Source organism: Lithobates pipiens, unplaced genomic scaffold (genome assembly GCF_037356315.1).
Source record: "Lithobates pipiens isolate NorthernLeopardFrog02 unplaced genomic scaffold, aLitPip1_a1.2 Scaffold_16, whole genome shotgun sequence".
In the NCBI taxonomy this organism is placed as follows: Eukaryota; Metazoa; Chordata; class Amphibia; order Anura; family Ranidae; genus Lithobates; species Lithobates pipiens.
In genome coordinates this window covers 278,362,159-278,390,090 of record NW_027507748.1, presented here as the reverse complement: position 1 = coordinate 278,390,090, position 27,932 = coordinate 278,362,159, and the positions used below count along the sequence as shown (strand labels likewise).

General features: G+C 40.4%; 1 protein-coding gene across 2 annotated transcripts in view; it reads left to right on the top strand.

The window, feature by feature from the left end:
* The window catches only part of PKP1 (plakophilin 1), an 88,439-nt gene that overhangs the window by 44,610 nt on the left and 15,897 nt on the right, over positions 1–27,932 (top strand). For both annotated transcript variants that reach the window (XM_077481480.1, XM_077481479.1), the window contains exons 3-11: positions 5,734–6,182; positions 9,714–9,855; positions 13,118–13,325; positions 18,497–18,674; positions 18,796–18,910; positions 19,012–19,170; positions 21,921–22,097; positions 27,265–27,418; positions 27,510–27,696. In XM_077481480.1, coding sequence (XP_077337606.1) covers positions 5,734–6,182; positions 9,714–9,855; positions 13,118–13,325; positions 18,497–18,674; positions 18,796–18,910; positions 19,012–19,170; positions 21,921–22,097; positions 27,265–27,418; positions 27,510–27,696 — 1,769 coding nt within the window. The remainder of the gene's footprint in view (positions 1–5,733; positions 6,183–9,713; positions 9,856–13,117; positions 13,326–18,496; positions 18,675–18,795; positions 18,911–19,011; positions 19,171–21,920; positions 22,098–27,264; positions 27,419–27,509; positions 27,697–27,932) is intronic.

Genomic DNA, 27,932 nt, shown 5'->3' with positions numbered 1-27,932 from the left:
AAGGTTAGATGGAATCATTCCGTCGGATATTATGATCGTGTGTATGCTTCATCTGACTTTTTTCTTCAAAAATTCTGATGGACCTAGAAATAGAACATGTTTCAAATCTGTCCAACGGAATCAATTTCTATCGGGAAAACCATTTGTCTGTATGCTGGTCCGACGGACCAAATCCAACGCTAGGGCAGCTATTGGCTACTGGCTATTGAACTTCCTTTTCTAGTCGTCTCTTACGCCATCACATTCAAAACGAAAGGACTTTAGTGTGCGGGCAAGTCCGTTTGGTCGGAAGTCCGACGTAAATCTGTCAAAAGTCTGTCAGAAATACGTCGGGAAGACTGTCGGACCTTTTCTGCCGGAAAGTCCGGTCGTGAGTACACGCATTATAGGTAATATTGAAACACTGAAGTATTTTTCAAATTATCTTTTTCTAATTACATACTGGTTATTTTTCATCCAATTGCATGCACGTTATTTTTCTTCCAATAGTTTAATACAGTTTTTACAATATCACTTGACAACTAACAGTATATGAATCCCAACAGCTGACCTCTGGTGGTTCAGCTGAGTTTTGCATTACATGGTAAATCAGATTGAAATTGGCATGAGCCTATCAAAGTCGAATAGAAAAACAGATATTCCAACAGTCTTATTCTGTGCATTTAATAAAACATCTAGCCTTTTTTAAACAATTTACTTTTTTTCAGGTCTTTCTGTAAAGAAGCCTTTCAATGTACAGGTTAAACCACTTTTCCTCTAGATGCAAAGTGTGGCCATTAGTTATTTGAAATGGAATTAACATTACATTTGTATTGCTTATTTTTTTATATGTGTATTACAACTTTGCTGCAATTCCCTTTAGAGCTAATCATTTCTGCTGATAATGCAGATTTTTCTATGCTCTACAATAATGCTAATGCACAACACTGGATTCAGGTGTGTTAAGCACAATTTAAAACAGTGGCAGTGTGTACTATGTCTGTCTTCATAACTAAAATTAATTATCCCTAAAAATTATGAAACTTATTTATGGATGTAGGTTTTAAGTATTCATGTAGTTAATTGGCACTATAAGGCAAATGAATAAAGACACATGCATGGAAATATTGGGAAGGTTTTTGGTAGAATCAATTTTGGGATCTTTTGGGAATGCGTAGTATACAAACTAGAACTGAAACTCTGCAGTAGTTATAAAAAATGTAAAAAAATAAAAAACAGGAAGAATTGGCAAGGTTTGTATCTTATTCACAGAGCGGATAGTCTGAATTTCCCATTTTGGTGGATACTGGCAAATTAAACAGGTGCTATGACGGAGGCAGGGCTCCGATTTCAAGATGGTAGAGTTTGCAAGTAATGCAGAACACCAGTAAGTGTATAGCCATAGCAGAAATATAATTTTGGATAGAATTTCGTTTTTGCCATAATGTTGGCGTATGAATTTTCTCTCTGTGTTGAAATTTTACAGCTTTAGTTACATTATATGATCATTGTCATAAGTAATATATGACTAATAAGTAAAGCTGAAGAGACAAAGTTTCACATAAAACATATTTTATTAAGATGATCCACCTGTTTTATTAGCATGTGTCACATTGGCCCAACGCCTTGTTCTTTATTCCAAGAGCTTTATGTTCAGCTAATATTATGTGTCAGCAATATTATAATATGCACCAAACCTATTTATAAATGACTCTTTCAGGTGATTCAGAGATTTGATAGTGAAGCTTGTGTCAGCAATGCTCTCATACAATTTTTTTTAAAATAAATATATATTAACGTTCCCACTATGGGGGTTATTTACGAAAGGCAAATCTACTTTACACTGAAAGTTCACTTGGAAGTTCAGTCGCTCTGAATCTAAGGGGTAGATCTGAAATGAGGGGAAGCTCTGCTGATTTTATAATTAAATCATGTGCAAGCTAAAATGCTGTTTTTGTATTTTCCTTGCATGTCCCACTCGGATCTACAGCGACTGCACTGCCAAGTGCACTTGTAGTGCAAAGTGGATTTTCCTTTAGTAAATAACCCCCTATATGTTGTTTCTGTGTCTATTTTCATTAGAAGCACAGTAGAGCCTTCATAAAACAAAAGATATATGCTTGTCTCAATTTCATCACTGATGGTGGGAGGACCGAGGAAAATCATTTGTTTATGCCCCTGGGCCCACGGTGCATCCATAACTGCCAGTTTATAGCACAGATGCAGCCAAATTTTAACATTGTTCTATACACATCTTTTTTAGACTTGTTGTCTGACAGCCATACGATGCATGCAAAAAATAGCTTCTATGGGGTAGGGATTAGGGAACAATGAGAAAATATAATTTTAAAGGCTATGGTGAAGGCTAAAAGAAACCTAAAATCCCCCCTCTCCTTACCCAGTGTAGGAATTTTCTTATTTGTTCACTATCAACCTTTTTTTGAATATGTCCATTTCTCCAGTGTTAAACTATGTTCTAATAGAGGCCCCACTATAAATCCTACAATTTAACTTACATTTTCTTATACTGTACATTTTATAAATCAGTGCCTTCTCAGTGGAGCAGCATGGTGGCTTGCACTCTACCTGCCAACCAAGTATCGTTATTTATATGCAATTTCAAAGTAGTCTTAGTATGTGCACTGGGAGCCTGGGAGATTTTGTAGTGAAAGGAATAGAGGTAAAAATGTACTCAACATGCTCAGATGCAGGCGCTGTCACCTTTAACTCAATTTCCCACAATTCCCTGGACTCCGGAACAAATCTAGGGAAGAATAATCCTTTAGCTTACCTCCCTCAGCAGCTCTTAGGCAGAGGTAGCTGGGCGTGAGATCTGCTGCTAGGTGAGAGCCCCTCCACTGGCAGAACCAGCATGCTGGTCAGGAGTCTAATAGCATGCAGCAAGCAGCTCCCCAGTTGCTACCAGTGTACTGAACTTGCATGGAGTGGTCGTTGTTCTTGAATGCCCTCAGTTTTAACTGAGCTACCCTGGACTCCACATAGAGGAATGGATGTTGTTTATAAGGATAATCACAAGTAGCTGTGTTCTGAACTGTTTTGCTTCAAAAAGTAGTCTCAGTAAAAAAGAAAAAGTTATACTCCCATAAGTAGATGCAGAATCCATGCCCCGTTGGCTCTAAGACCAAAAACTGAGTGATCAAAGACCACTGATCGCTCAGCTCTTGGTCTACAGGCTGCAGAAAGCTGGTGACTGCAATTCACTGGCTCTCTTCTCTGCAATTCCAGCGCTAACTGGACGGCTGGGCTGTAGAGGGGGCTGGAGCAGCTGGCTCAGGCTCTTAGTGGCTTGCTGAGAGCCCGAGTCAGCTGCCAGTCTAGGCATCTGGATGGATGTGGTTAGGAACTTTTCAGAGCCTGGGCCGGCTTTGTGACCTCAACAAATAGCGGGCCTTAGCCTACTGTCAGCTGAAAACGAGTAACAGGAGTGCAGAACAAATTGTATTATTCTGCAGTGTATGCATGCTCTTTGCCTTACTGAGCCTGTTTTTCAATATTGATTTTAACTTTTGGCTGTCTGAACTGCAAGTTACAGTTAAAGTGTTTGTTAATGTAAATTACAGCTCCCTCTGATATATCACAGTAAGCTCCCCAGTTGATGTAATTTATAAAAATGTGCTGTGTAATAGATCACTTCAGAGTGCCGTTCAGCACTCAGCTGACTGCCCGCTGGCCTTCTGTCCCAATGTCATAGTTGCAGGGTGAGGTGCTGGGAAACCCCCGCTGATGTCAACCAAGAAGAGAAGAGGTGGGGTGAGAGGTGGGCAGTCACGTGAGCGCCACGTGGCGCTCTGAAGTAAGAGCTATTATACAGCACATTTTTTTTAAAGACATTCACTGGGGAGCTTAGTGTTCTATATCAGAGGCAACTATAGAAGAAAAAGTCAATTTTTTTAGAGCAGGAGAGGATCGGAGTGCTGTCAGGCAGAGAGGGGAGGGGGAAGAGCACACAGGAGACACAGAGCAGGCTGCGGATGACGGAGGCATGTACTGATGACTTCAGTGTCAGGGCTCAGCAGCCCTGATACATTGGAGTCAGCGCAGAGAGGGGAGGGGAGAACAGGCAGGGTCAGCCAGGTTTTTTTAGGTATTATAAGGGGCCAAATGACATAGCACAAGCACTGTGCTGTATAACATGCTTTAAATGGTAACTCCACTTTTGTGGGGAAAAAAAATTGCAAATAAAAAAAAATTATATAACACATGTAATTGCAACACTGAGCATATTGTAATTAAATGTTATTAAAAATGACCTTGCCTTTTCAACCTGCAGCCACTGTAATTTTCTGAGAATGCATTGCAATTCGGCTACATGAAGTTGTTATGTACACATAGTGTGTACTGACCACTCCCCTGAAACATAATTTCCCTTTTGTGATTGGCTCACCAATTTTCCCAGAAGTCTGCCTAAGATACAAGTCATATTTCAGGCATCCCCTGCAACAAAAATTTAATTTTTGGAGAGATACTTTCAATAGGAGCACATCCAAAGGGATGCAGGCCCAGCAGATTTCCTCATTGGTGCCCTGCAGCTGCACACCTGACAGTTAATTATGAAAACCAGTCCCATTAGACCCATTCGGTACAGAGGCACAGACAAATACACATGGACTACTTCAGAATAATAAAAGGTAGAAATCTGCAACAGAGGTTGTTATAATCCTTGCAATGTACATATATCACCCAGAGGGGAATGTTTTTTTCTCAACAAAGGTGGAGTTACACTTTAAGGGAACAGGATCTATTTTTTTGGGGGATTGTTAACAAACACTTTAATCTTTGTCTGATTATTTGGCCAATTACCTATTCTGTAAAATGATTTAATCACTTAACCTCTTAAGGACCAAGCCCCCAAAGACCCCATTATGTTACTGGCCGAGTAATCAATTATGAAAATTAATTTCATAATTGATTAGTTGTAGATTAATCGATTAGTTGTTTCAGCCCTACTATCAACTAAATAATAATAGCAAATTTGCCTAAACATATCTATTGTTCAATCTTTCAGACATTCCAGGGGCTGAACTTAATGTGTGCCTATACTTCCTTGCTGATCACTACTATTGAGCTACTGTAGTAGTGAACTTTTGGTAGCTTGCTAAAAAAAAACATGACGTTCCACAGGGCTTTGCATTTTACAGATTTCTGCACTTAGAATGGGCTCTTTACACTTATAAAGTTATGCTGGGAAAGTTTCAGCTAAAAATACATGTTTTATTTTTTTTGCTGTGCACACTTTGATTTATTATCTACTGTAAAAAAGGCACCAGTCATGGTTCTGATTTATTTTTTAATTCAACCAACCAAATTTTAGCCAGCAGTATTAGACAATATACCAACCAATCATATTTCCTAGTACTTTTGTCAGTTTAGTTTAGAAATGAATTGTAATTGGCTACAGCTTACTTATCAATGCAATGTGTACTTTCCTATTGAATAATGGATATCAAAACTATTTCAAAGTCTTATAAACTATGTATGTATTAATGTACATGAACAGGGGAATGTATAAATGTCATAAATTTAGAAAAAATGAATTTTAATGAAAATAATTATCCCTTATAGAAAAAGTGGTTCCTCTATAATACCAACTGTGTTTTATATATTTGTAATATGTAATGAACATATTAAGAGACACAAATTTGTAGAATAATATGATGTAATGAATTTTAATAATATATTCAAATCATTATTTTCTTTTTTATAAATGTATGTAATGTTTTCTTTCATTGACAGCCTCAGTATAATGGCACTCTAAAGAAGGAAACCAAGCGCTATAGCTCACAAAGTCAATTTGACAACTATGGTCGACAGCAATTCATGTCCGTAGGAGCCCCTACCAGTCCAGGAAGTGACTATGGCTATATACAAACCCTTAAAAGCAGTCGAAGTGAGCCAGACCTCACAGGTCCCAGTATAAGACCCACCCAGCGCCGCCAGACCATCTATAATGCTCAGTACCAGAATCCACAGCAACAACAACGCCGTTCTGTAAGAGGAAGTACCAATAACTCAAGTTTCTATAGTCAACAAAGCTCACAGTGGAAGACAGCAAACATGCCAGCACGCACACCATCTTCCATCTCGACTGGACAACGTCAGCCACTTTACTCCACTATGCAGAGATATGAATCGGGGTGTGCTCAGAAGCAGGAAACCTATGCACCTCCACAAATGCCAACCAGGTGAGTTAGTAATTGAATACTGTCATGCATACATATGGAGTAAATATGTAAAAAGGGATATAGTTATCAGAGAAGGACTAGGCAAAGAGACAAGGGTATATTTACCCCCCCAGCCTTAATCAATAATATACAGTATGTTGGGCTGGTGGCCACGAGTGGAGAAACACCCCTATTCAGTCCTCATTTAGAGTGGGACTTGTGGTCAGATATCTTATTGATTTTTTTTATTTTTTTATGTTTCAATGTTTTTATTAACATTTTCACATTAGGTAAAAAAACAATAGCAAGATATTCAAATATTATATAATTTACACAGTACAGGATGCTTGCTTGTCAATAAAAAGACAATGTGTACTTTTTATTAGTATATAGATAGTACCCATCGAGCTCCTTATTAAACAAATAAGATGGAAAGCCGGGAGAAGAAAGGAAAGAAAGAAGAGAAAAGAGAGGGAGGGGAAGAGGGAAGACCCCAAGCTCTGGTCCGCACCACCCGAAGGCCCCTCAGACCAGAGCCGTATGGGGGTCTCCAGTCAGATAGTTTGGGGCCCATGGATCATCTTTTTCGAAAACCTTTATTTTGTCATTCAAGACTGCTGAGAGCCCTTCATTGACCATGAACGAGGAAAGTTTATGCTTAAGTTAGTCAAATGGGATGTTTTTTTTTTTTTTAAAGCACCCACCAAGTAGAAAAGTCCTTCCCTTGCCAGTAGCAGCAACATAGAAACCCCTGCTCTCGGTGTGGAAGCAGTGGTAACATTACAGAGCCCCCTGCTGAGGCAGACGTATAGCTTGCAATCAGCAAAGCTCATGCACCCCACTAATTGGTAAGCTCTGGCTCTGACTTGTGTTGGGCAGTTGCAAAAAAAGATTACTCTTTCCACACAGGGAGAAATGGTCTCACTCTGTAGCATGATAGCAGGACCCAGGATTATCTACTCAGACTGCGGTTGCCTTTTAAAACAAACAAACTAAGTGTTTGCTCAACTTTTGTTTCAATGCTTCTCTATTGTATTTATCTAATTTTAGCTGAAAGTTCAACTGGGCATTGCCTTTCCTCGTGGCTTTAAGATATGTTCAAATTCAGAGAAGCTGTAAGAATTCAAAAATGTGAAATGCGTTGTGCTATTTGTAAAAAAGAAGTGGAATGAGAAGGATATTTGTGATGGTATTTTATTTGGTAATTTTATTAGGTGTGTCCATGTCATTTTCACAGAGCAGCAATCATATCAATCAGCTCATTAATTCCTTATTACATTTATTACATTACACATTACAATTCATTCTTTACAATCACATCACCATCATTTTTTGGCATATATATATATATATATATAAAGGGTGCTACAATATATTTTTGAGGACAACGCCCACCTTAAATCATGACCATCAATCACTGTGACACTGGGCCAAACGTTGAGTTTTGTGCTTTTAGTCCACAGGAATCCTACTATTAAAGGTTGGTTGTGTTTGCCCCCTGGCCATATGTGTTCAGTGCTTCTCTGATAGTTAGAAGGATTGAACAAAGACAGATTAAGCCCACTGTCCGAATCGGTGCGCCCTTAGTCTTTAGTGGCGACCTTAAAGCAATCCTTTGCTTTATTTATGCAGGCCTGTTCACACCAGAATAGTCTGTTATGGTGCGTTTAACGGGCCCTAGATGCAATCTTTAAGTCAATGGGATTGATTTGCTAAAGGCTAATCCACTTTGCACTACAAGTGCACTTGGAAGGGCAGTCACTTTAGATCTGAGGGGAAACTCTGCTGATTTTATCATCCAATCAATTACAAGCAAAAATGATGTTTTTTATTTTCCTTGCATGTCCCCCTCAGATCTACAGCGACTGCACTTCCAAGTTGACTTAGTGCAAAGTGGATTTGCCTTTAGTAAATAAACCCCAATGTCTAAAGGGGCAGTTTGAGTCTCTGCAACAGGCATCCAGATTTCAGCTGACATTTTTCTAGGGTGTGGTTTTTAAATAAAAACAGTCGTCATAATGGCATATTCCTGCACAATACTAAAACATTTCACTTTTTGTTTTTCATCCCAATTTTGTGTATTTTATCAATTATTTTTATTTCTTCTTCTTTAAAGCGTTTTTGCTCTCTTCTCCTGACCAAACATCCAAAGCTGTATACTTACCTCAATCCAACAGCCATAGTTCTGCTGTTTGTGTTCATCCAGCACAGCAAATCATCACTGTTCTAGCTGTGCCTGTGCATTACAGCCCTATAGATTTTAAGGGTTTGCTTCTGATCATCTATGGGGCACAGCTCCATAGAAGTCTTTGGTGCACTAATGCCCAGGCAAAGCCAGGACTGTTGAACACCACATGATGTAAACAAGCAATGAACTGCACCCATTGGATCAAAGTAAAGCAGGGTAGCCGAATGTTGGGGGGAACATTTGCTAGTTTAAAAAAAAATGCAGACATTCAATCTGTGTGTATATCAGTTTGTCAGACAGAAGCCGACCATTGTCAGACAAGCTTGCTGGAAATCCATTAGAAATCAATTGCCAGAGAGCGCTGATCAGAGTGTTCTGGAGGGGGGCTGTCACCCTGTCAGAACACAACAGCTCAGCGGGGAAGATCACTGTTCTAATGTCGGATGGTTAGTACAGCGACTCCGATCAGAGCTGTCAGTTTTTGGTTGCACGACAAAAAAACTGTAATGCTGCATACACACGATCGGACACTTCGACAACAAAATCCATGAGATTTTTTCTGACGGATGTTGACTCAAACTTGTCTTGCATACACATGGTCACACAATGTTGTTGGAAATTCCAAACATCGAGAACGCGGTGACGTACGATGAGCCGAGAAAATTGAAGTTCAATAGCCAGTGCGGCTCTTCTGCTTGATTGTGAGCATGCATGGAACTTTGAGCATCGGAATTGTGTACACGCAATCAGAATTTATGCGAACGGATTTTGTTGTCAGAAAATTTGAGAACCAGATCTCAAATTTTGTGACGACAGAAATTCCGAGGGAAACTGTCCAATGGAGCCTACACATGGTCAGAATTTATGACAACAAGCTCCGATTGCACATTTGCCGTCAGAAAGGCTTAAGTATGTATCTGTGGAGAGGAAGGGTGAGTTGGTTTAGGTTCAGCCAGGGAAGGGGGTTTATGGATAAATGCACTTTGTTTTAAAGTACAAATGTCCTTTAGCCCTGGTTCACACTGGAGCATTTTGACATGCAATTTGACATATCAAATCGGCAGCAATTGCCTTCAATGGTACTGTACTAATCAGTGCAACGCCGCATCTGTGGCGCTGCACCAATTTCAAAAAGTAATTGCTGTACTAATTTTTGAGATTTTGGACTGCAATTTACATTGACATCTGCGGAGAAACCTGCACAGTTGTCTCTGAAATTGCGGCCACAATCAAGACTGACACGCGGGAGTGAAATCGTGTGAGTTCAGCTGAACTTGCACAGCTTCATTCCGGCATTTTAGTGTTGCTGGGCTTAATACTACTTTTTCTCTACTAATCTTTTATTTTATGCATATATAAATTAGGATGGAGTCCCGTGATGAATTTGATGGAACACCTATGACCATAGAAAAGGCAGTGGAACTTCTATCCTATGACAAATACCAGACTTCTGGAGCAAACTATATACAACATACATGCTATCAAGATGAGAATGCTAAGAATGTGGTATGTACATAAATTAGAGGAGAAAACATCTACAACCTTTTTAAATAAAAATTCCAATTCTTTAGCGCTAATTGTTCACTGCACCTATAGTGATAAATCAGTATGTTTTTCCCTGGCTGTCACAGCCTTTGGACCCCAACTACATGATGGAAGCTTGTCTAGTGCTTTGGCTTAGCTTGATATACCTGGGCCCAGGTTCGTCATAGGATCCAGGGTCCCTAGGTTTCAATCCAATACCCATATTCTATTCTTAGCTTTAGGAACCATGTATATTTATGTTGTCATCATCCCCCAAATTAAATTTACATAATATTCAGTATCTTTGATATACTACATATCTTTATTATATTAGTACCCAAATCTAGGATCAAAAGCCTAGGGACCACTAACCACACTAGACCTCCCCCTGAGAGGAGGACCAACTACCTACTGGATAAAAAAATAAAAATAAACACCAATATCAGGTTAAAAAAACTAGGGGAAGACTTTATGATAATACCCACCAAGCCAAAGGGCCAGTCGTATTCCCAAGGAGAGAGGCAAGGGAGGAGGAGACCACAAACAGCCGATCATGCAAGAAGACACAAACTACATAATAGCTTGTATAGTGCTTTGACTTAGCTTGATACGCATGGGTCCAGATTTGAGATATGATCCAGAGTCCCCTTAGCTGTAATCCTATACTTATAGCCTATTCTTACAGTATAATTAAAAATATATACTTTATTTAAATATGTTTGAAACCACCTATATAATATTTCAAATTCATACTGTATACAAATACACGTTCGTTTTCCATTTTCTCTATATGACAGGCTTTAAATCCTGTTAAAATTACAGTTTTTTTCAGGAGCAGTAATTTTAATAATGATTAAAGTGAAACAATAAAAATGAAATGTTCCTTTAAATATTGTGCCGGGGGATGGGTCCCCTTAGTCTGACTGTAAAGTGGTGCATCAGTGTGATGTGTATTACATTGCCGCATTGACATTACTGAAGGAAAAAATGGCATTTAGAATTGCTTGCGACTGTAATGTATTGCCGGCTCCCGACAGTATAGATAAAAATCAAGGAAAAAATCAGCGTGCCCCCCCCAGTCCATAGCAGGTCCTTCGGGTCTGGCATGGATTTTAAGGGGAACTCCATGCCAAAATGTAAAATGTTGATGGGGACAAAGGCCTCTTACTGACAACCCTTGCCATTGGTTGTCAGGGTCTGTGGGCAGAGGGCTTATCGTAATCTGGAAGCCTCCTTTAACAAGGGGGCCCCCAGATCCCAGACCCCCCCATGTGAATAGGTATTGAGTACATTGTACATTCACCAAAAGAAGTGTCAAAAAGTTAAAACCACAAAAGACAGTTTTTGACAATTCCTTTATTAAAAAAGAAAAAAAAAGTGTCCCACAATGTACATCCATCTTCAATCACGCCGCCCGACGGATCCGACAAATAGAATTTTTTTTTAAAATACTCCGCCTCCATGGGTGGGACCACAAAGCACCCATGTTGAGGGCAAGTGGCCTGGTATGGTTCAGGAGGAGGGGTGCGCTCGCCCTTTCCTGGCCTGCCAGGCTGCTTGCTCTAATAAAGGCCTGGTATAGATTTAGGGGGGACCCCACACCATTTTTTTTGAAATTTTGGCATGGAGTTCCCCTTAAAATCTATGACAGACCCAAAGGGCCTGGTATGGATGAGGGGACCCCACACTATTTAAATTTTTTTTTTTTTTTTTGGCAGGGAGTTCCCCTTAAAATCTATACCAGACTACCTGAACTGTATAGATAGTCTACACTGAATGCAGAGTGTGTGTGTGTGTGTGTGTGTGTGTGTGTGTGTGTGTATGTATGTATATGTATGTATGTGCATTTATAATATATACTGTAATATATATATATATATATATATATATATATATAGGTTGAAGTGTAAAGAAGAACCGCACACAGCTTTCAATCTAGTGCCAGCAAACAGGTCCTCCCACCGACCTTGTATAAAGTTCCAAAGGTTGCTGTACTTAAAAATTTTGGAAAAAGATTACAAAGAAAGTAGAGTCATTCCAGACTAAATTGTTACAATCATCTGTTCAGGCACAGATTACGTTTCGGGCTGAATTGTTCGTGCCCTTCCTCAGATCAGTCAGACTGATGATCTTATATATATATAAAGAATATATTAAGACACTGCCTGCACTGTATATATAGTCTACAGTCTACACTCTGTGTGTGTGTGTGTGTGTATATATATATATATATATATATATATATATATATATATATATATATATATATATATATATATGTATGTATATATTATATGTACAATTAAACTGCCTGCACGCCACTAACTACCTGCCTCTAGCTAATGTTATCTCAATCATAACCCTATATATGGCCATTGTGTAAGCAGCCTTATATAGTGTGGGGCATGGACTTGGCTCCCTGAGTCAGGATTGGCTAAATCATGGCTCTCACACCAGAGCACGCTGAGATTGGCCAAAGTATGCAAGTTAGGTGCATGCTTTGGCCAATCAATGTCGTCAATGCACTGCAATCTCGTAGTGCATTATGAGGTACTCCGTGGCACTCAAATTTGCCACGAACACCCCATATGTTCAGTTCCTTTGCAAGCAAGCAAACACCCGATGTTCGAGTCAAACATGCGTTTGACTTGAACATCAGGACCATCCCTACCATCCCTAGTATATAGCAGTCTTGTGATTTCTATCAGTTCCTTGTGAAGCTTGTAGGAGGAGTTTTCATACTACACTGAGCTGTCCTATGAGGCTGGAGGGCTCCTAAACCTCTGTCTGGGCATGTCTAGACAGTGCTGATTGGCCCTGTGTTGAGCACATACACTCTCCCAAGAAAAAGAAAAAAACATCTCTAGCAATACACATCAGACTGAGCATGTGCAGCCTGATTTCAAAGGCTTTGTCTTATCCGGACTTGTCCAGGGGGACAGTACAGGGAGGGGAGGATCTGTGCATACAAGATCAAGCAGGCTTTTTACACAGTGTAGATGATTAACCCCTTAGGTTCCACAGAGAGTATAACAAGCATGCTTTAATGCATATACACACTGATTTTACTGTTATGCTTTTATTAACGTTTTATTAAAAAAAAAAACACAATGGTTTTCTTCTGGCATCGCTTAATTATAATGTTTTTTGGATCTCTAAGAAAGATGACCATAGGGATGGATGTGCTCCTGAGCCTTTATATTTGCAAAATCATGCCTTAATGTTTATCATGGTATCTGTCCAGGTATACCAGCACAATGGAATCCCGAAGCTAATCGCTCTGTTAGACAACCCCAATCAAAATGTACAGCAAGCAGCAGCTGGTGCACTAAGGAATCTTGTCTTCAAAAATAACCCAAATAAAATTGAAACAAGTCAGAAAGGAGGTGTCCGTGCAGCTGTCAACCTTTTGAAGAGGACTACCAATGAAGAAACTCAGAAACAACTAACAGGTATGTGTTTTAACTGGCTTTAATTTTCACGTTTGAGTGAACTGATGTGAAATTCACTTTAACCTTTAATCCTGTAAAATTTCCTATTTTTTTTAATGAGTAGTGTCCTCTCCCTTGCTCTTAATAAATAAATAATTACATCAAATGTATAGTATCTCACAAAAGTGAGTACACCCCTCACAGTTTTGTAAATATTTTATTTTATCTTTTCATGTGACAACACATAAAAAATATAATGTATAATTTGCCGCCCCCTCAAAATATCTCAACACACAGACATTAATGTCTAAACTGCTGCCAGCCATAGTGAGTACACCCTTAAGTAAAAATGTCCAAATTGGGCCCAAAAGTGTCAATATTTTGTGTGGCCACCATTATTTTCCAACACTGCCTTAACCCTCTTGGGCATGGAGTTCATCAGAGCTTCACAGGCTGCCATGGAGTCTTCTTCCACTCCCCTTAACAACATCACAGAGTTGGTGGTGATGTTAGAGATCTTGCGCTCCTCCACCTTCCGTTTGAGGATGCCCCACAGATGCTCAATATGGTTTAGGTCTGGAAACATGCTTGGCCAGTCCATCACCTTTACCCGTAGCTTCTTTAGTAAGGCAGTGGTCATTTTGGAGGGGTGTTTGTGGTCGTTATCATGTTGAAATACTGCCCTGCGGCCCAGTCTCTGAAGGGAGTGGATCATGCTCTGCTTCAGTATGTCACAATACATGTTGGCATTCATGGTTCCCTCAATAAACTTTAGCTCCCCAGTGGCGGCAGCACTCATTCAGCCCTAGTCCATGACACTCCCACCACCATGTTTGACTGTAGGCAAGACACACTTGTCTTTGTACTCCTTACCTGGTTGCTGCCACACGCTTGACACCATCTGAACCAAATAAGTTTAAGTCTCATCAGACCACGGGACATGGTTCCAGTAATCCATGTCCTTAGTCTGCTTGTCTTCAGCAAACTGTTTGCAGGCTTTCTTGTGCATCATCTTTAGAAGAGTCTTCCTTCTGGGACGACAGCCATGCAGCCATGCAGACCGGTTTGATGCAGTGTACAGCGTATGGTCTGAGCGCTGACTCCCCCCCCCCCCACCCCTTCAACCTCTACAGCAATGCTGGCAGCACACATAAGTCTATTTCCCAAAGACAAACTCTGGATTAGACGCTGAGCATGTGCACTCAACTTCTTTGGTCGACCATGGCGAGGCCTGTTCTAAATGGAATCATGTTAAACCACTGTATGGTCTTGGCCATTGTCCTGCAGCTCAGTTTCAATCTGCTTATAGCATAGGTCATCTTTCTGTAGAGCAACAAATCTTTTTTTCAGATCCTGAAAGAGTTCCTTGCCATGAGGTGCCATGTTGAACTTCCAGTGACCAGTAAGAGAGATTGAGAGTGATAACACCAAGTTTAACACACCTGAGACACTAACGAGTGACATGGCACCAGGGAAGGAAAATGGCTAATTAGGCCCAATATGGATATTTTCACTTAGGGATGTACTCACTTTTGTTGCCAGCGGTTTAGACGTTAATGGCTGTGTGTTGAGTTATTTTGAGGGGACATCATATTTACACTGTAATGCCGCATACCCACGACCGGACTTTCCGCGGAGCTCCAATGGACTTTCTGAACAAACTGACTTGGTCACACATGACCGGACTAAGTTCGTTCAAAAGTCCGACTTATTCGAACATGATGACGTGAACGGGACTAAACAAGGAAGTTCAATAGCCAGTAGCCAATAGCTGCCCTTGCGTCATATTTGGTCTGTCGGACTAGCACACAGACCAATGGTTTGCACACTAGAAAGCCGAGCCCTTCAGACAGATTTGAAACATGTTTTATTTCTAGGTCCGTCTGACTTTTGGGGAAAAAAAGTCCACTGAATCCCACACACGATCGAATTGTAAGACGGATTCCGGTCCGCTGACAACGTCCAATCATGTGTACGCGGCATTATACAAGCTGTACATCCAGACTTTACATTGTAGCAAATAAGAAATAAAATATTTCCAAAAATGTGAGGGGTGTACTCACTTTTATGAGATACTGTATATAATCTGTAGTTTTCACTGTTGAGTCTGCCTAGGCTGGGGCAGTGTTTGATGCCTCTAAAGGCCTCATTACTCCTTTGCAGTCAAGTGTATGCACCTGAAGGCACAATAGAAAATAGTAGCTGTGGCTAGTACATGATTCCAGCTAGCGGTGGAGACTGTCATTATTCTCAATGACATCCCCCTGCACACAAACTGAATTTCTGTAAACTGAGTTATAAAAGTATCAGAGGTCTGAAACCATGTCCAAGTCACAGGCAGGCAAAATAGCTTAGGAACTTTTAAGAATAATTAGTATGTTTAGGAATTGTCTGTGTAGGTGGTTGCAGGGGTGAAATCAAGGTGCACTTATTAAATTCTGTGCATAAGCAAATCAGTGCGTTGTTTATTTACAAAGGGTCACATCTCAGTAACATTTTCTGTGCCATTTTCATGTAGATTAAAGAACCCATGTTTCTATATCAGTAAATGCTGGTCATTATCAAAATAAGTGTATACTTTGCATTATCAAAATAATTGTATAGTTTTATAACAGTTTGGAGAGCACTGTGACTAGATGGTTAGCAGTGTTACTTTACAGTCCTGAGGAACAGTCTATGTGTGCTCTGGTGTCTTCAACTCAAGTAGATCATGCTGTGTGCCTAAACCAGTCATAGTGACTCAATATATTATGTTTCATTGGAAGTTAGAGTGTCTTCTATGAAGTGTTAGAGCTCATGTATAGGAAGTTAGTTTTCCTGGGTGTTATGTGTGTTTGAAACGCAGGTCAGCAAATTGCTACTGAATCCAATGGAACAGTACACCTGATAATTCACAGGCTGAGTTTGAATTGCTTTGTGTTGCTCTGAATTTGTTCAAATGCAGCATTTCCTACTAAGGTACATTTAAACTGCAGGCAAAAAAAAGACAAATACAGACCTTTCTTGTTAAATAATGCAATTTCTATTCAGACACATGCATTTGAGTGAAAAAACAATATATTGTTTTTTTTTTACAAGTATAACGGTATGCCCGTAGGGGCTGCTGAGTGTAGTAGTCCGTCTGTCACCCTGTCCAGCCAGGTACACACTTTTTAAGCATCCAGAGACATGAAAGCAGTCCTTGCACTTGTTTTTTTTTTTTTTTTGTATTTTATTGAGGGAAATTTAACTTGGATAGGGATAGGTAACTTATGAGTTGCCCAAATAATTGGGACCAACTATATACACCACGGTATATACAATCTCCTTTTCTCCTCCTGCACTTCCTTGCTTTTAGACTATTACTCCTCACTCCTCCAGCGCATCACTTGCTTGCACTTCCCAAACCAGCTAGTACTGTAGGCCTTACACTGGCTCAGCCAGGCCTAAAGCAGATGTCCTTTGCAGGCAGGGACCGTGGGCCCTTATGGTGTAGGAAAAAATAGAACATCCCACTGCTAGCTGTCCCTGTGGTTACTGCTCCCAGTACCACTTCTTCAGGCACTGCCAGCCCTCCTGGCTGCAGCTGCCCCCTTTACACTGCCCGTCCCACCACAATCCTTCAGACTGGCTCTGACCTATCCCAGACTGCTGCATCTCAGTCCTCTCAGGTGTGCCTCCCAGTCCTGCCGACCAGCCGCCGCCGATATACTGTGGCAACATGGCTCAGCTGCATGAAATGCCATCATGCTACCTCGGTACCATAGGCTGCCACTAGGGGGCACGTGAGCACTACCTGCTCGCCCACAGTGTCGGTGCGAGTGCCCGGTGATCACGATCACCGGTTGCGAGTTCCCACAGTCGCTCGGGGCACACAGAGAATTGGGATCTGTGTGTGTAAACACACAGTTTCCGGTTCTCTGAGGAGAGAACAGACAGATCGTCTGTTCATACAGAGTATGAACAGCGATCTATCATCTCCCCTGCACAGTCCCATCCCCCCTTCAGTTAGAACACACAATAGGACACACTTAACCCCTTCACTTCCCCCTAGTGGTTAACCCCTTTACTGGCAGTGACATTTTTACAGTAATCAATGCAATTTTATGAGACAATGGTCCCAAAAATGTGTCAAAATTGTCTGACGTGTCCGCCATAATGTTGCAGTCCCGATAAAGATTGCAGATCACTGCCATTACTAGTAAAAAAAAAAATTATAATAAAAAAGCCATAAAACTATCCATTATTTTGTAGATGCTATAACTTTTTTCAACATACGCTTATTGCGATTTTTTGTTTTACCAAAAATATTTAGAAGAATACATATCAGCCTAAACTGAGGAAAAACATTTTTTTATATATTTTTGGGCGGTATTTATTATAGTAAAAAGTAAAAAAAATGCTTTTTTTCAAAATTGTCGCTCTTTTTTGTTTATAGTGCAAAAAATAAAAACCACAGAGGTGATGAAATACCACTAAAAGAAATCTCTATGTATGGGAAAAAAAGGACGTCAATTTTGTTTGGGGGCCACTTCGCACGACCGCTCAATTGTCAGTTAAACCCACGCAGTGCCGAATTGCAAAAAGTGCTCTGGCCTTTGGGCAGCCAAAATGGTCTGGGGCTGAAATGGTTAAGGAGGCCTGCCTCCTGCCAATCCAGATTGGGGATTGGTCAGGGCTCCTCAAAACCAGGGCCAGTACTACCACTAGGCAACCTAGGCAGCCACCTAGGGCGCACTGCCGCCTAGGGCGCCTGGCCACTGTTTTTCCTGCTCTCAGCATTAGCAGGCAGCTGCTGCTCCATTCACACATAGTGTCAGAGGCACGGCGGGGAACTGTGTCTGTGCCCCAACTCCCGTATGAGGTTTCACCTAGGGTGTCAAAAATCATTGCACCAGCCCTGCTCAGAACAACCCAGGCAGCTCCACCTCCCTTCGTCACCTCTCTCCCTGGGAAAACATCAGAACATTCTGTAAAAAAGTGGGAGGTTATTTGGATGCTATCTGTGAGCCACCCAGCACTACTCTGAGCCACTCCCAGCCCATATCAAAACACACCGAGGCTTGGTTGGCCTGGAAATTTACCTCCTGTCACAAACATGTACTATTCTGCCATTAACTTGCCTAATTTTGTTATAGCAGCCAAGCGTAATTGCTGCTCTCTGAAGTGAGCTACAGCTGATTTACACCAACTTTTCTTTTTGTACTATACAGGTCTTTTGTGGAATTTATCTTCTACAGACCAACTTAAAGAGGAACTTGTTAGGGAAGCTCTTCCTGTCCTGAATGAATGTGTAGTGATTCCATTCTCTGGCTGGACAGAGAATTCAGTGCCTGGTCAGAAAAGTAACCTGCACCCTGAAATATTTTTCAATGCCACTGGGTGTTTAAGGTAAGATGTCAAATAGAGTCATTGTGCTCTTTGGCGCTTATTAGCTTGTGTAATGTGAACAATGCCATCAAACTTTTCCTTTTGTTGTTTGTGCTATAATGTAACTTTTGATTATCTTCAGGAATCTTAGTTCGGCAGAGGTTGGTCGTCAAACCATGCGTAACACCCCAGGGTTGGTGGAGTCTCTGATGTATTACATCCAGAAACAAGTGTCAAATAACAACCCAGACGATAAGGTAGTGGTTGAATGAGCTCTTTTAAGTTAATGCTAGACAATATTCATTTTCTGTTATCTTTGCAAATACCTCAACTTTGTGCTAATATGTTGCTTTTCTAGTCAGTGGAAAACTGTGCCTGTATTCTGCACAATCTCTCTTACCATTTGGATTCGGAGGTGCCCAATAAGTATTCCCAGCTGAATGAGCAAATGTTGCGCAACCAACAAACAGACAAAACATCCACTGGCTGTTTCAGCAATAAGAGTGAGAAGATACAGGTAAAATATTCACATTTACAGTATCCATATACTTCAAAAGCAGAGAAACATTCTACTAATTTTCTCCTGAAACAACAACTTCAAACTGTCATCCTTGGTAGTGACATAAAATGGGGACATGATTGTTTGGCCTTGGTCTGTTATGCCTAGTCTTGCAATAAACAAAATTATGTTTTATTGGTTATGGTGGTACCATAATGTAATCAGTTGTCATAAGAGTCCCAACTTTTATTTTATTAATTTATGTAGCACCTACAAATTCCAAACTGTGTTACAAATTGCATAGCTCATTTATATTAGTCCCATTCTCTGAAGCCGATTAAGCCTAATGCAATATGGAGTCTAAAAGCTTGTAGACACCATTACTGAAAAATTTAGAAATGTATGGGTGCTTGCTCAGTATAGTACTTGGTAGTACAAAACAAGAATCATTTACCTTTTGACTTGTAAATTGATTTTACAGTATATAACACTTTTTCGGATATAGACATATAATGGGATTGACAGTAGTCGGAGTGCAAGGTATAAAAAGAATGCAGTTTGCAGTAATTGTATTAGGCAAAAGAGAGCACAGAACATGCATTGCTCATTTGTCTTCTGAGCTTAACATGATTCTGATTGTATAGCTCTCCTGTTGTTACATTCTGAACCTTAGCACTCCCCCTAGCTGTAGCCTAATAATATTGTTGGGAGGTCTATTTGTGCTATTAAGCTTCCCCTTTTTAAATAAATGACTCCTGACATTTAGTATAATTGAAAATGATTCCTAGAATGTATCATGTAAATAACTACCAGCACATGTTCCTGGCAGGAAATATGAACATGAGGGAATTTCTAACGGGCACATTCAATGCATGGGGTCACAGTGCTGTTCAAACATATTTGAAAAGAGGTATAGCCAATGTCCCATATGTTAGTTTTACCTTAGATCTTTGTGTTTTTTGAGTATAATTTTGTTTTGAGGACAGACTTCCCTCTCTCATTGGTTTATGGTGGGTTGGTGCAGCTGTTTCATCCCTTAGTTGTAATTCTGCCCCTCCGAGACGATTCTGCTACTCTTTCTTCCTCAGTTTCTTAGGGAGGCTTCAAAACTACTTATTTAGTCAGTTTATGCCTTTCCAGCTGTTCAGAAGAAGGGGTTAGTAAAGACTTCTTCAACTTCAGTTCACATATAGGGTGCTATACATTGTTCACTGTTTTGGAAGACTTCAGGACAATTCACATAGTACTGATCTTCAGAGGTATCTGAATTTGTACTCTCTGGGTTGTTGCTTTCTACCACTCTTATTATAGTCCTAATGATATTTTTTATTTATTTATTCTTTGCTCTGTCTGGTGTAATGCCCTCTAAAGACAAATCATTAGCAAGTTACAATGAATTGGTCTTGCTGGTTTGTTTTCATTTTCAGGTTTTTCTTTGTAGATATGCTCTTGCACTATCTGCTCCAGTACTCTGTACACTTCCTCTTCCCAGTGTGCTAGTTTTCCTAGGCCTCCCCTTTCTGACATATCCCTTACAATAACATGATATCCAGTGTGTAGTGCCACTCTCTTATTGCATTGGTCATAGTACCTTTACCTATCTAAAAGAATGTCTGGCCTAGGTGTTGGCTGGTCTCTGGTGGCTGTTGTTAAGGACATCTGTGGGTTGCTCTCCCCGTTTGATAGATCTAGGACGACACGGTTTGATAGATCTAGGACATGCCTTTTCCTCCCTTTCCTTTTGCTGCTGAAGGTAGATACACATAGAAAATGCATCTACGTTCTGGTGTTATCACATAATGTTGTTGAGCCAGCTCTGTCTATAGACTGCATGAGATCTGTGAATCACATATAACATATTACCTTTTAATCTATACCTTTCTTGGGTGAACAGCTTCTTTTTTTGGTTCTCCCTCAAGCCGAGCCAACCATAGGGTCTTGAGAAGCAACTTTTAGGTTTTTTCTTTGGTAGTAATCTATACTCCTATTTTTTTTTTGGCATTTGTTATGTTACAGTTCTATTGACTTAGCCACTGTATGAATCTACACCTGGACTCAAGAGGATAGTTGGATAATATCAAAATACCTACAGATGGATTATTTTTTTGAAAACCTAAATGAATTGTGTTTTGCCCAGTCCTAAAGATGTTTTACCATCAACAAAAATGGGCAGTACTACTATAAATGGATGGTTGATGGATGTTGCATCTCTGGGAAAAGGAGATTTTATGGTCAATATGTGTATAAAAATGTATGTTTATCTATAGGTGTTTTGGTCTATTGATGTTTTTCTGTGAGCATTCCTCTTTCATATTTAGGTACTTTTTAAACATCTTGTTGTATGAGATGATGCTCTCAGGAAAAGATAAATCTATATAAACTTCTCTTTGGGACATTTTTGTGTTTTGACCCATATTCCAGTATTTTTCTTTTGCCCCTTTTAAGGTATGACTATTCTCAGAATAAGTGCTGCAGGAACTACATGAACTTGCCATACATGTGTTCACTATGCAGCAGGGTAGCCGCTCAACATAAGACCCCTACTCCAGTGATTTTCAGCTTCCACGGGTGTCTTTCAGGGCATATAGTATATACTTATATTGGTGCAAGCTGGACCAATGTAACTATGCAAATTATGTATGCCTAAACTTAAACTCTAAATGGTCTTTAAAAAATATTAAATATTCCTAGAACCTTTGCATAATACTCCTACGGGAAGAGAAATTCAATTTAGTATATAATTACACTTACATTGTCTTTTTCCATAGAATAATAACTTTGACCTGCCACTTCCAGAAGAAGATGTTAATCCTAAAGGATCTGCTCTGCTGTCTCACTCCAGCGCTATAAAGACATACCTGTCTCTTCTGGGGCAGAGTAAGAAGGACTCCATACTGGAAGCAAGTGCTGGAGCTCTTCAGAACCTCACTGCAAGCAAGGGGCCGGTGAGTAACTGGAATACAAAGGAAGTTAAAGCAGTATAAAACCCCAAAACAAATGTTTATTATATTGCAGCTTACCAATTCTTGGATGTGATGGCTGAATTGGTTTTCTTTTTTTAGGCCTTCCTTCTTTTCTTCATCTCGGGGATTTTGCCTGTAAGACTGTTGTTTTTCAAAAGAACAAGCTGTCTTGCAGATATAGCAGTTAGAAGGTTGCGACAAATCATTTACAGCTGACAGGGGTGCTTACAATGATCAACTTTTATTAATTTTATAAAGGCTTTATCCCAAAAGGAACATAAAATGTTGCTGTATCTGCGTATAAAATGTTAGCTGGAGTTTAGCTTCAATTTGTTAGTGTATCTAAATTTGTTAGTACATCTAACACTCATCTCAGCAGCGGCCGGTCCATAAGGGGTGAAGGGGTGCCACCACCCTAATCCCCATGCAGGTTGCTTGACTAATATGTTTCTATGAGTTTTTTTTTGGAAGCACATGATTAGAGCCTAAGGCTTCAAAAAGGTTAGGCCCTGGGCACAGAGCCTTGTGCCCCAAACTCATCCATTTGTCTTCCGGCTTTTCCTCCCAGTTAATGAGGACAGGAGGCAAATCTTAAGACCTGATAAGCCATGAAGAAAAAGCCAGGGAAGCCACGACCTGGATGGAGTAAGTGCAGACCTGCTGCGGGGGGGGGGGGGGGGGGGTTGTTTGCCATCACTCCAAAAAATGGAGCACCAGCCACCACTGACTCCCCTACTCCCAATGCTGCTCTCCATGGTTGTGTCTGTTGCTCCTTCATCCAGAGTGTAGACACAAGATACAAGAAATGTGTTATTAGCCTGATCATCAGGTAAAACAAAGAGAATGCAGCCGAATACAAATACATTTTTGATTTTGGGTTTAATACCGTTTCAAGTACTGTGTGAGTATTTGAAATTGTATGGCCAAAGCTAGCTCCTAAATATAGTGCCAGTGAGATCGCACAATTTCTAAATCGCATGTCAATGCGACTTAATTTAACGACTTGGAAGGCATCTGTGCATCTGTGCAACTTCATTCACAGATGTCTATGCAAGTCACACCTGAAAATCGGTGCGACAGAGTCTTTGCCCTTGTACACACGGTCGGACATTCCGACAACAAAATCCGCTGGATTTAGTCCGATTGATTTTGTCCAAAACTAGTGTTGCATACACACGGTTGGACAAAGTTGTCGGAAAATCCGATCATTCTGAGCGTGATGACGTTATTTCGTTACGGCGGGACTACGTTCAGACTAGTAGCCAATAGCTTTGGTCTAGGAATTTGATCTGAGCATGCATGGCACATTGTCCGATCGGAATTCTCTACACACAATCGGACAAAGTCCGATCGGATCATGTTGTCGGAAAGTTTTATAGCCCAGCTCTAAAACTTTGTCCGTCGGATATTCCGATGGAAACAGTCCGATGGAGCCCAAACACAGTCGGATTATCCGACAACACGGTCCAATCGGACATTTTCCGTCGGAATGTCCGACTGTGTGTACAAGGGCTATGAGAGATTTGACCACTTTCATTGTGGACAATAAGGTGTGACTTGTGCAGTGATTTGAAACTATCCAATCACATGACAAGTCACACCAGTGTGACCGGGTGGCAACCGTGTTTAGTTTCTTCCTGGCCCTGCATTTCCTCCCCACTTAGACATACCCTAACTGATCTTTCAGTGCTCACTGGCTTTTGAGGATGTGTCTGATTCAATCTAATTGATGAATTATTGTCCTGCAGCAATTTAAGTTTTTTTCCAATAACTTTGTTCTTGGTCATGTATACTGTAAATGAATAAGGGTCTACTCAGAAATGACTCTGTTTACATCTCTGCTGAGCATGCCAGTCTAGTTACAACATGCATCTGTTTCAATAACTAATGACTCAGTCCTATTTTATCTGTAAGATACAGAGGTTGTTTAATATAGCAGCACATGGCTTAAAGTATCCAGACAAAATAGCTGTGCATATTTGTGAAAAGAAAATGTCTTTGTTTTCTTTCTTAGACCCCTTTCACACTGGGGCAGTTTTCGGGCACTCTGCTAAGCTCCTGAAAACCGCCTCCCATTCCTTCCATTGTGACTTTTCACACTTGAGCAGTGTGCTTGTGGGACGTTCCGAAAACACACATTTAAAAGTCATGCCAAATTCCCTTGTTCTATGATATATATAACACGCCATATGACCTCAATTGGTGTGAAGGACTTAATCTTCATATATATCCAGGATATAAATGAAGCCTGAAAGAATCATCAATTGATAATAGTAATTTAATTGGGGAACATCTCCGATATGGGCCTTGTCCTCAAATGTAAATAAAAAAAGTGATTTGGTAAATTCCATAAGGTTCCATAATAGCTCAATATATAAACATTTGAAGGAATCCCCATGTGCTCAAGATAATCTTTCTGTTCAATTATTGGGTAATTGATGAAACACTGTGTATATAAAGTGTCCCTGTGGTCAAGAGGAGGAGAACCAGCTGTTATAAATTCTCCTAGGAATCAAGTCCATTCATATAAGATGGTGATGTAAGTTACAGCTTTGATCAACCTCCCTTGCACTTGAAACAATATTCAAATCTCAATGAGAAGATGTAAAGTCACTGATAAACCTGCCAGGCATTCAAATATCACTGTATGGCTATTGTGCCACCTGAGGAGACATCATGTATGTAGACTGTCACTGTGGTCCAGAAGAGGTGATTAAGCTGTTGCTTGTTCCAAAAAAAGCGCCCTTCACTAGCAGTAATATTATACTGTAGTTGACAGCCACATTCAACCTCCCTTAGTGAGAATATCTTGAGTACATGGTGAATCCTTTAAATGTTCTTATATTAAGCTATTATTATGGAACCTTATGAAATTGATTAAATCACTTCCCCCAATAAAATTATCATTCACAAAAGATGATTCTTTCAGGCTTCATTTACATCCTGGATATATATAAAGATTGAGTCCTTTAGGCCACTTAAAAGCCGAAGGTTTTTTTTAGCTTAATGCATTCTATGCATTAAAATTAAAAAAACCTTCTGTGTGTAGCAGCCTCCCCAGCACCCCTAATTGCTTACCTGAGCCCCATCCCTCTCTAGCAATGTCTACGTGTGTCTTAGCCATCCGGGACTCTCCTTCTGTTTGACTGTGACAAAGCAGCGTGGCGCCATTGGCTCCTACAGCTGTCAATCAAAGTCAGTTAGCCAATCAGAAGAGAGAGGGGGTGGGGCTGGGTTGGGCTCCATGTCTGAATGGACACAAGGAGCGTGACTCCACTCAGCTGCTCAAAAGCAAGTTGCTTGCTCTGGGGGCACGCCACAGGAGGGAGGGGCCAGGAGCAGCGAAGAGGGACCCGAGAAAAGGTGGACCCAGGCTGCTCTGTGCAAAACCAACTGCACAGAGCAGGTAAGTATAACATTGTTTATTTATTTTTAAAACAAGACTTTATAATCACTTTCAGGTAATTTTGTCATATCTATCATAGAACAATGGCATTTGGCATGTCTTTTAAATGTATGTTTTTTTTTTGTTGGTATCTTTTTTGTGTATAATATTTTGTAACAATATTTGCCAGGAGATGTCCGATGCATTAGATATAAAGCATTTAAATAAACAGTATTTAATTAGATAGTAGGTAGAGCCAGGGGTATATCATTAAACCAGTGGGCCCGTGTTCAAGATAAAAAAATAGGCCCTAGGCATTGTTTAAAAAATGGAATGCAGAGCGCGTAGCGAAATGTAGGCTTGGTAAAAATTGTGCTAAATATTGGTTATGGCTTAAAGGGGGTGTGGTTTAATAGAGTCTGAGATGACTTGCATAGTGCAGAATGTGGTACTGTTAAGTGCGGAGTAGACAGCAGTGGGTAGTATGTGCAGGAGAGGGGTGTGGAGCGTATGGCGGTGGGTAGTATGTGCAGGAGAGGAGTGCAGAGTGTATGGAGGTGGTTAGAATGTGCAGCTGAGGAGTGTGGAGTGTTTGGCTGTGGGTAGTATTTGCAGGATGGTGTCAGTAGGAGAGTGGATGGTGTCATTAGTTCTATATTTTTATTATTATGATTATTATTTTTTATAGTTTTATTTTGTAGTATTTTTTTCATTTTTTCAAAATGCTTTTTGGAGCTAGTGGATGGTGTCCATAGGGGAGTGGACGGTGTCATTAGAGCAATGGACAGTGTCAGCATTTTTTTATTTTTATTATTTTTTTATTATTTTTTACAATATATTTTTGTATTATTTTGTTCACAATGATTGGGGGTAGTGGACAGTGTCAGTAGGGCAGTGGACAGTGTCAGTAGAGCAATGGATGGTGTCAGTAGTTTTTTATTTTATATTATTTTAAAAAAATATATATTTTTGTATCACTTTTTTACAGTTTATTGCCATTATTTTTTCTTAGCCATATTGAGGGGCTTTGGCATCTCCCCTTTGAGACAGAAAAAGAGACTAAGGACACAGATTCCTCAGTCTCTTTCTCAGCAACCTGAGCTGTACTGAAGATGAATGAACAGGAGACAGAGGTTCCTGTTCAATCACAAACTGTTACTGAAGTAGAGTAAACACAGTTTACTATGCTCAGTTATCAAAGGACACAAGAGCGATCAGTAGCGATCGCTCACTGTGTCCAATTGAGAAAATAAAGGGGCTGGTAAATGACATGCCCATCGGCCCCTTCCTCCGCTATCCATCCTGACATATTGCCTGCAGCAACCAGCAGGGGAGGAGGGAAGCTAGCTACGGGGAGGCAAGGGTGTGGGGGGGGGGGGGTTTGCAGTAGGAGATGGACACGGGGAACAGATGGGGACAATCGGTGCAGTGGGGTAGACAGTTGCAAGCCCCAATTTCTCTGTATAGCTTTTCAGCTGGCTGACAGGGAGAGGAGGAGAAGAGGAGGAGAAGCTGCTGTCAGCTGCTTTATTAAAAGCTAGACAGGGAGTTTAGGGCTTGCAACAGTCCGTTCCCCCCCTCCACCGCACCGATCATCCCCCCATTGTCAACCAGGGACAATCATCCATGCCGTGTGGGTCACAGAGGCCCCCCCCCCTTTGCTTTGTGGAAAGCTCTCCTTCCGTAGTGGGTGTAGAATTGATGCTTATTTGCTTTTTGGTTAATCTTCTAATAAACCATTCTTAATTTTATTTTTATTTAAAGATGTCTAATGGGATGAGTCAGATTATTGGTGTGAAAGAAAATGGACTCCCGCAAATTACACGATTGCTTCAATCTGGAAATTCGGATGTAGTAAAAACAGGAGCATCTCTGCTAAGCAATATGTCTCGCCACCCATCTCTTCACAAAAGCATGGGTAAGTGCAACATAAATGTGTTTTCACAAATTCTCTAACGTTCATTCTTTTATAATGCTCAGACATTTTGCAACTTTACCTCTTACATCAGGTACCCAGGTGCTTCCAGATGTTTCTCGCCTCCTGTCCCAAACCTCTACAAGTGCAACAAACTCAGAAGATATCTTGTCATCAGCCTGTTATACCATGAGAAATCTTGTTATGTCCCAGCCTCAACTGGCAAAGCAGAGCCTTTCTACCAACATAGTGGGAAATTTGGTCAACATGTGTAAGAGTGGGTAAGTAATATACATCAAAAGTATTTGGGGGCTTCTTAGATTTCTTAGCCTTCCTTTTACCTCAATTCCATATTTTGGCATGCCAGATGTTGGACAGTTTTTGTAAATATTTTATTATATCTTTTCATGTGACAACGCTGAAGAACTGACACTTTGCTACAATATAAAGTAGTGAGTGTACAGCTTTATAACAGCGTAAATTTTTTGTCCCCTCAAAATAACTCAACACGTGGCCA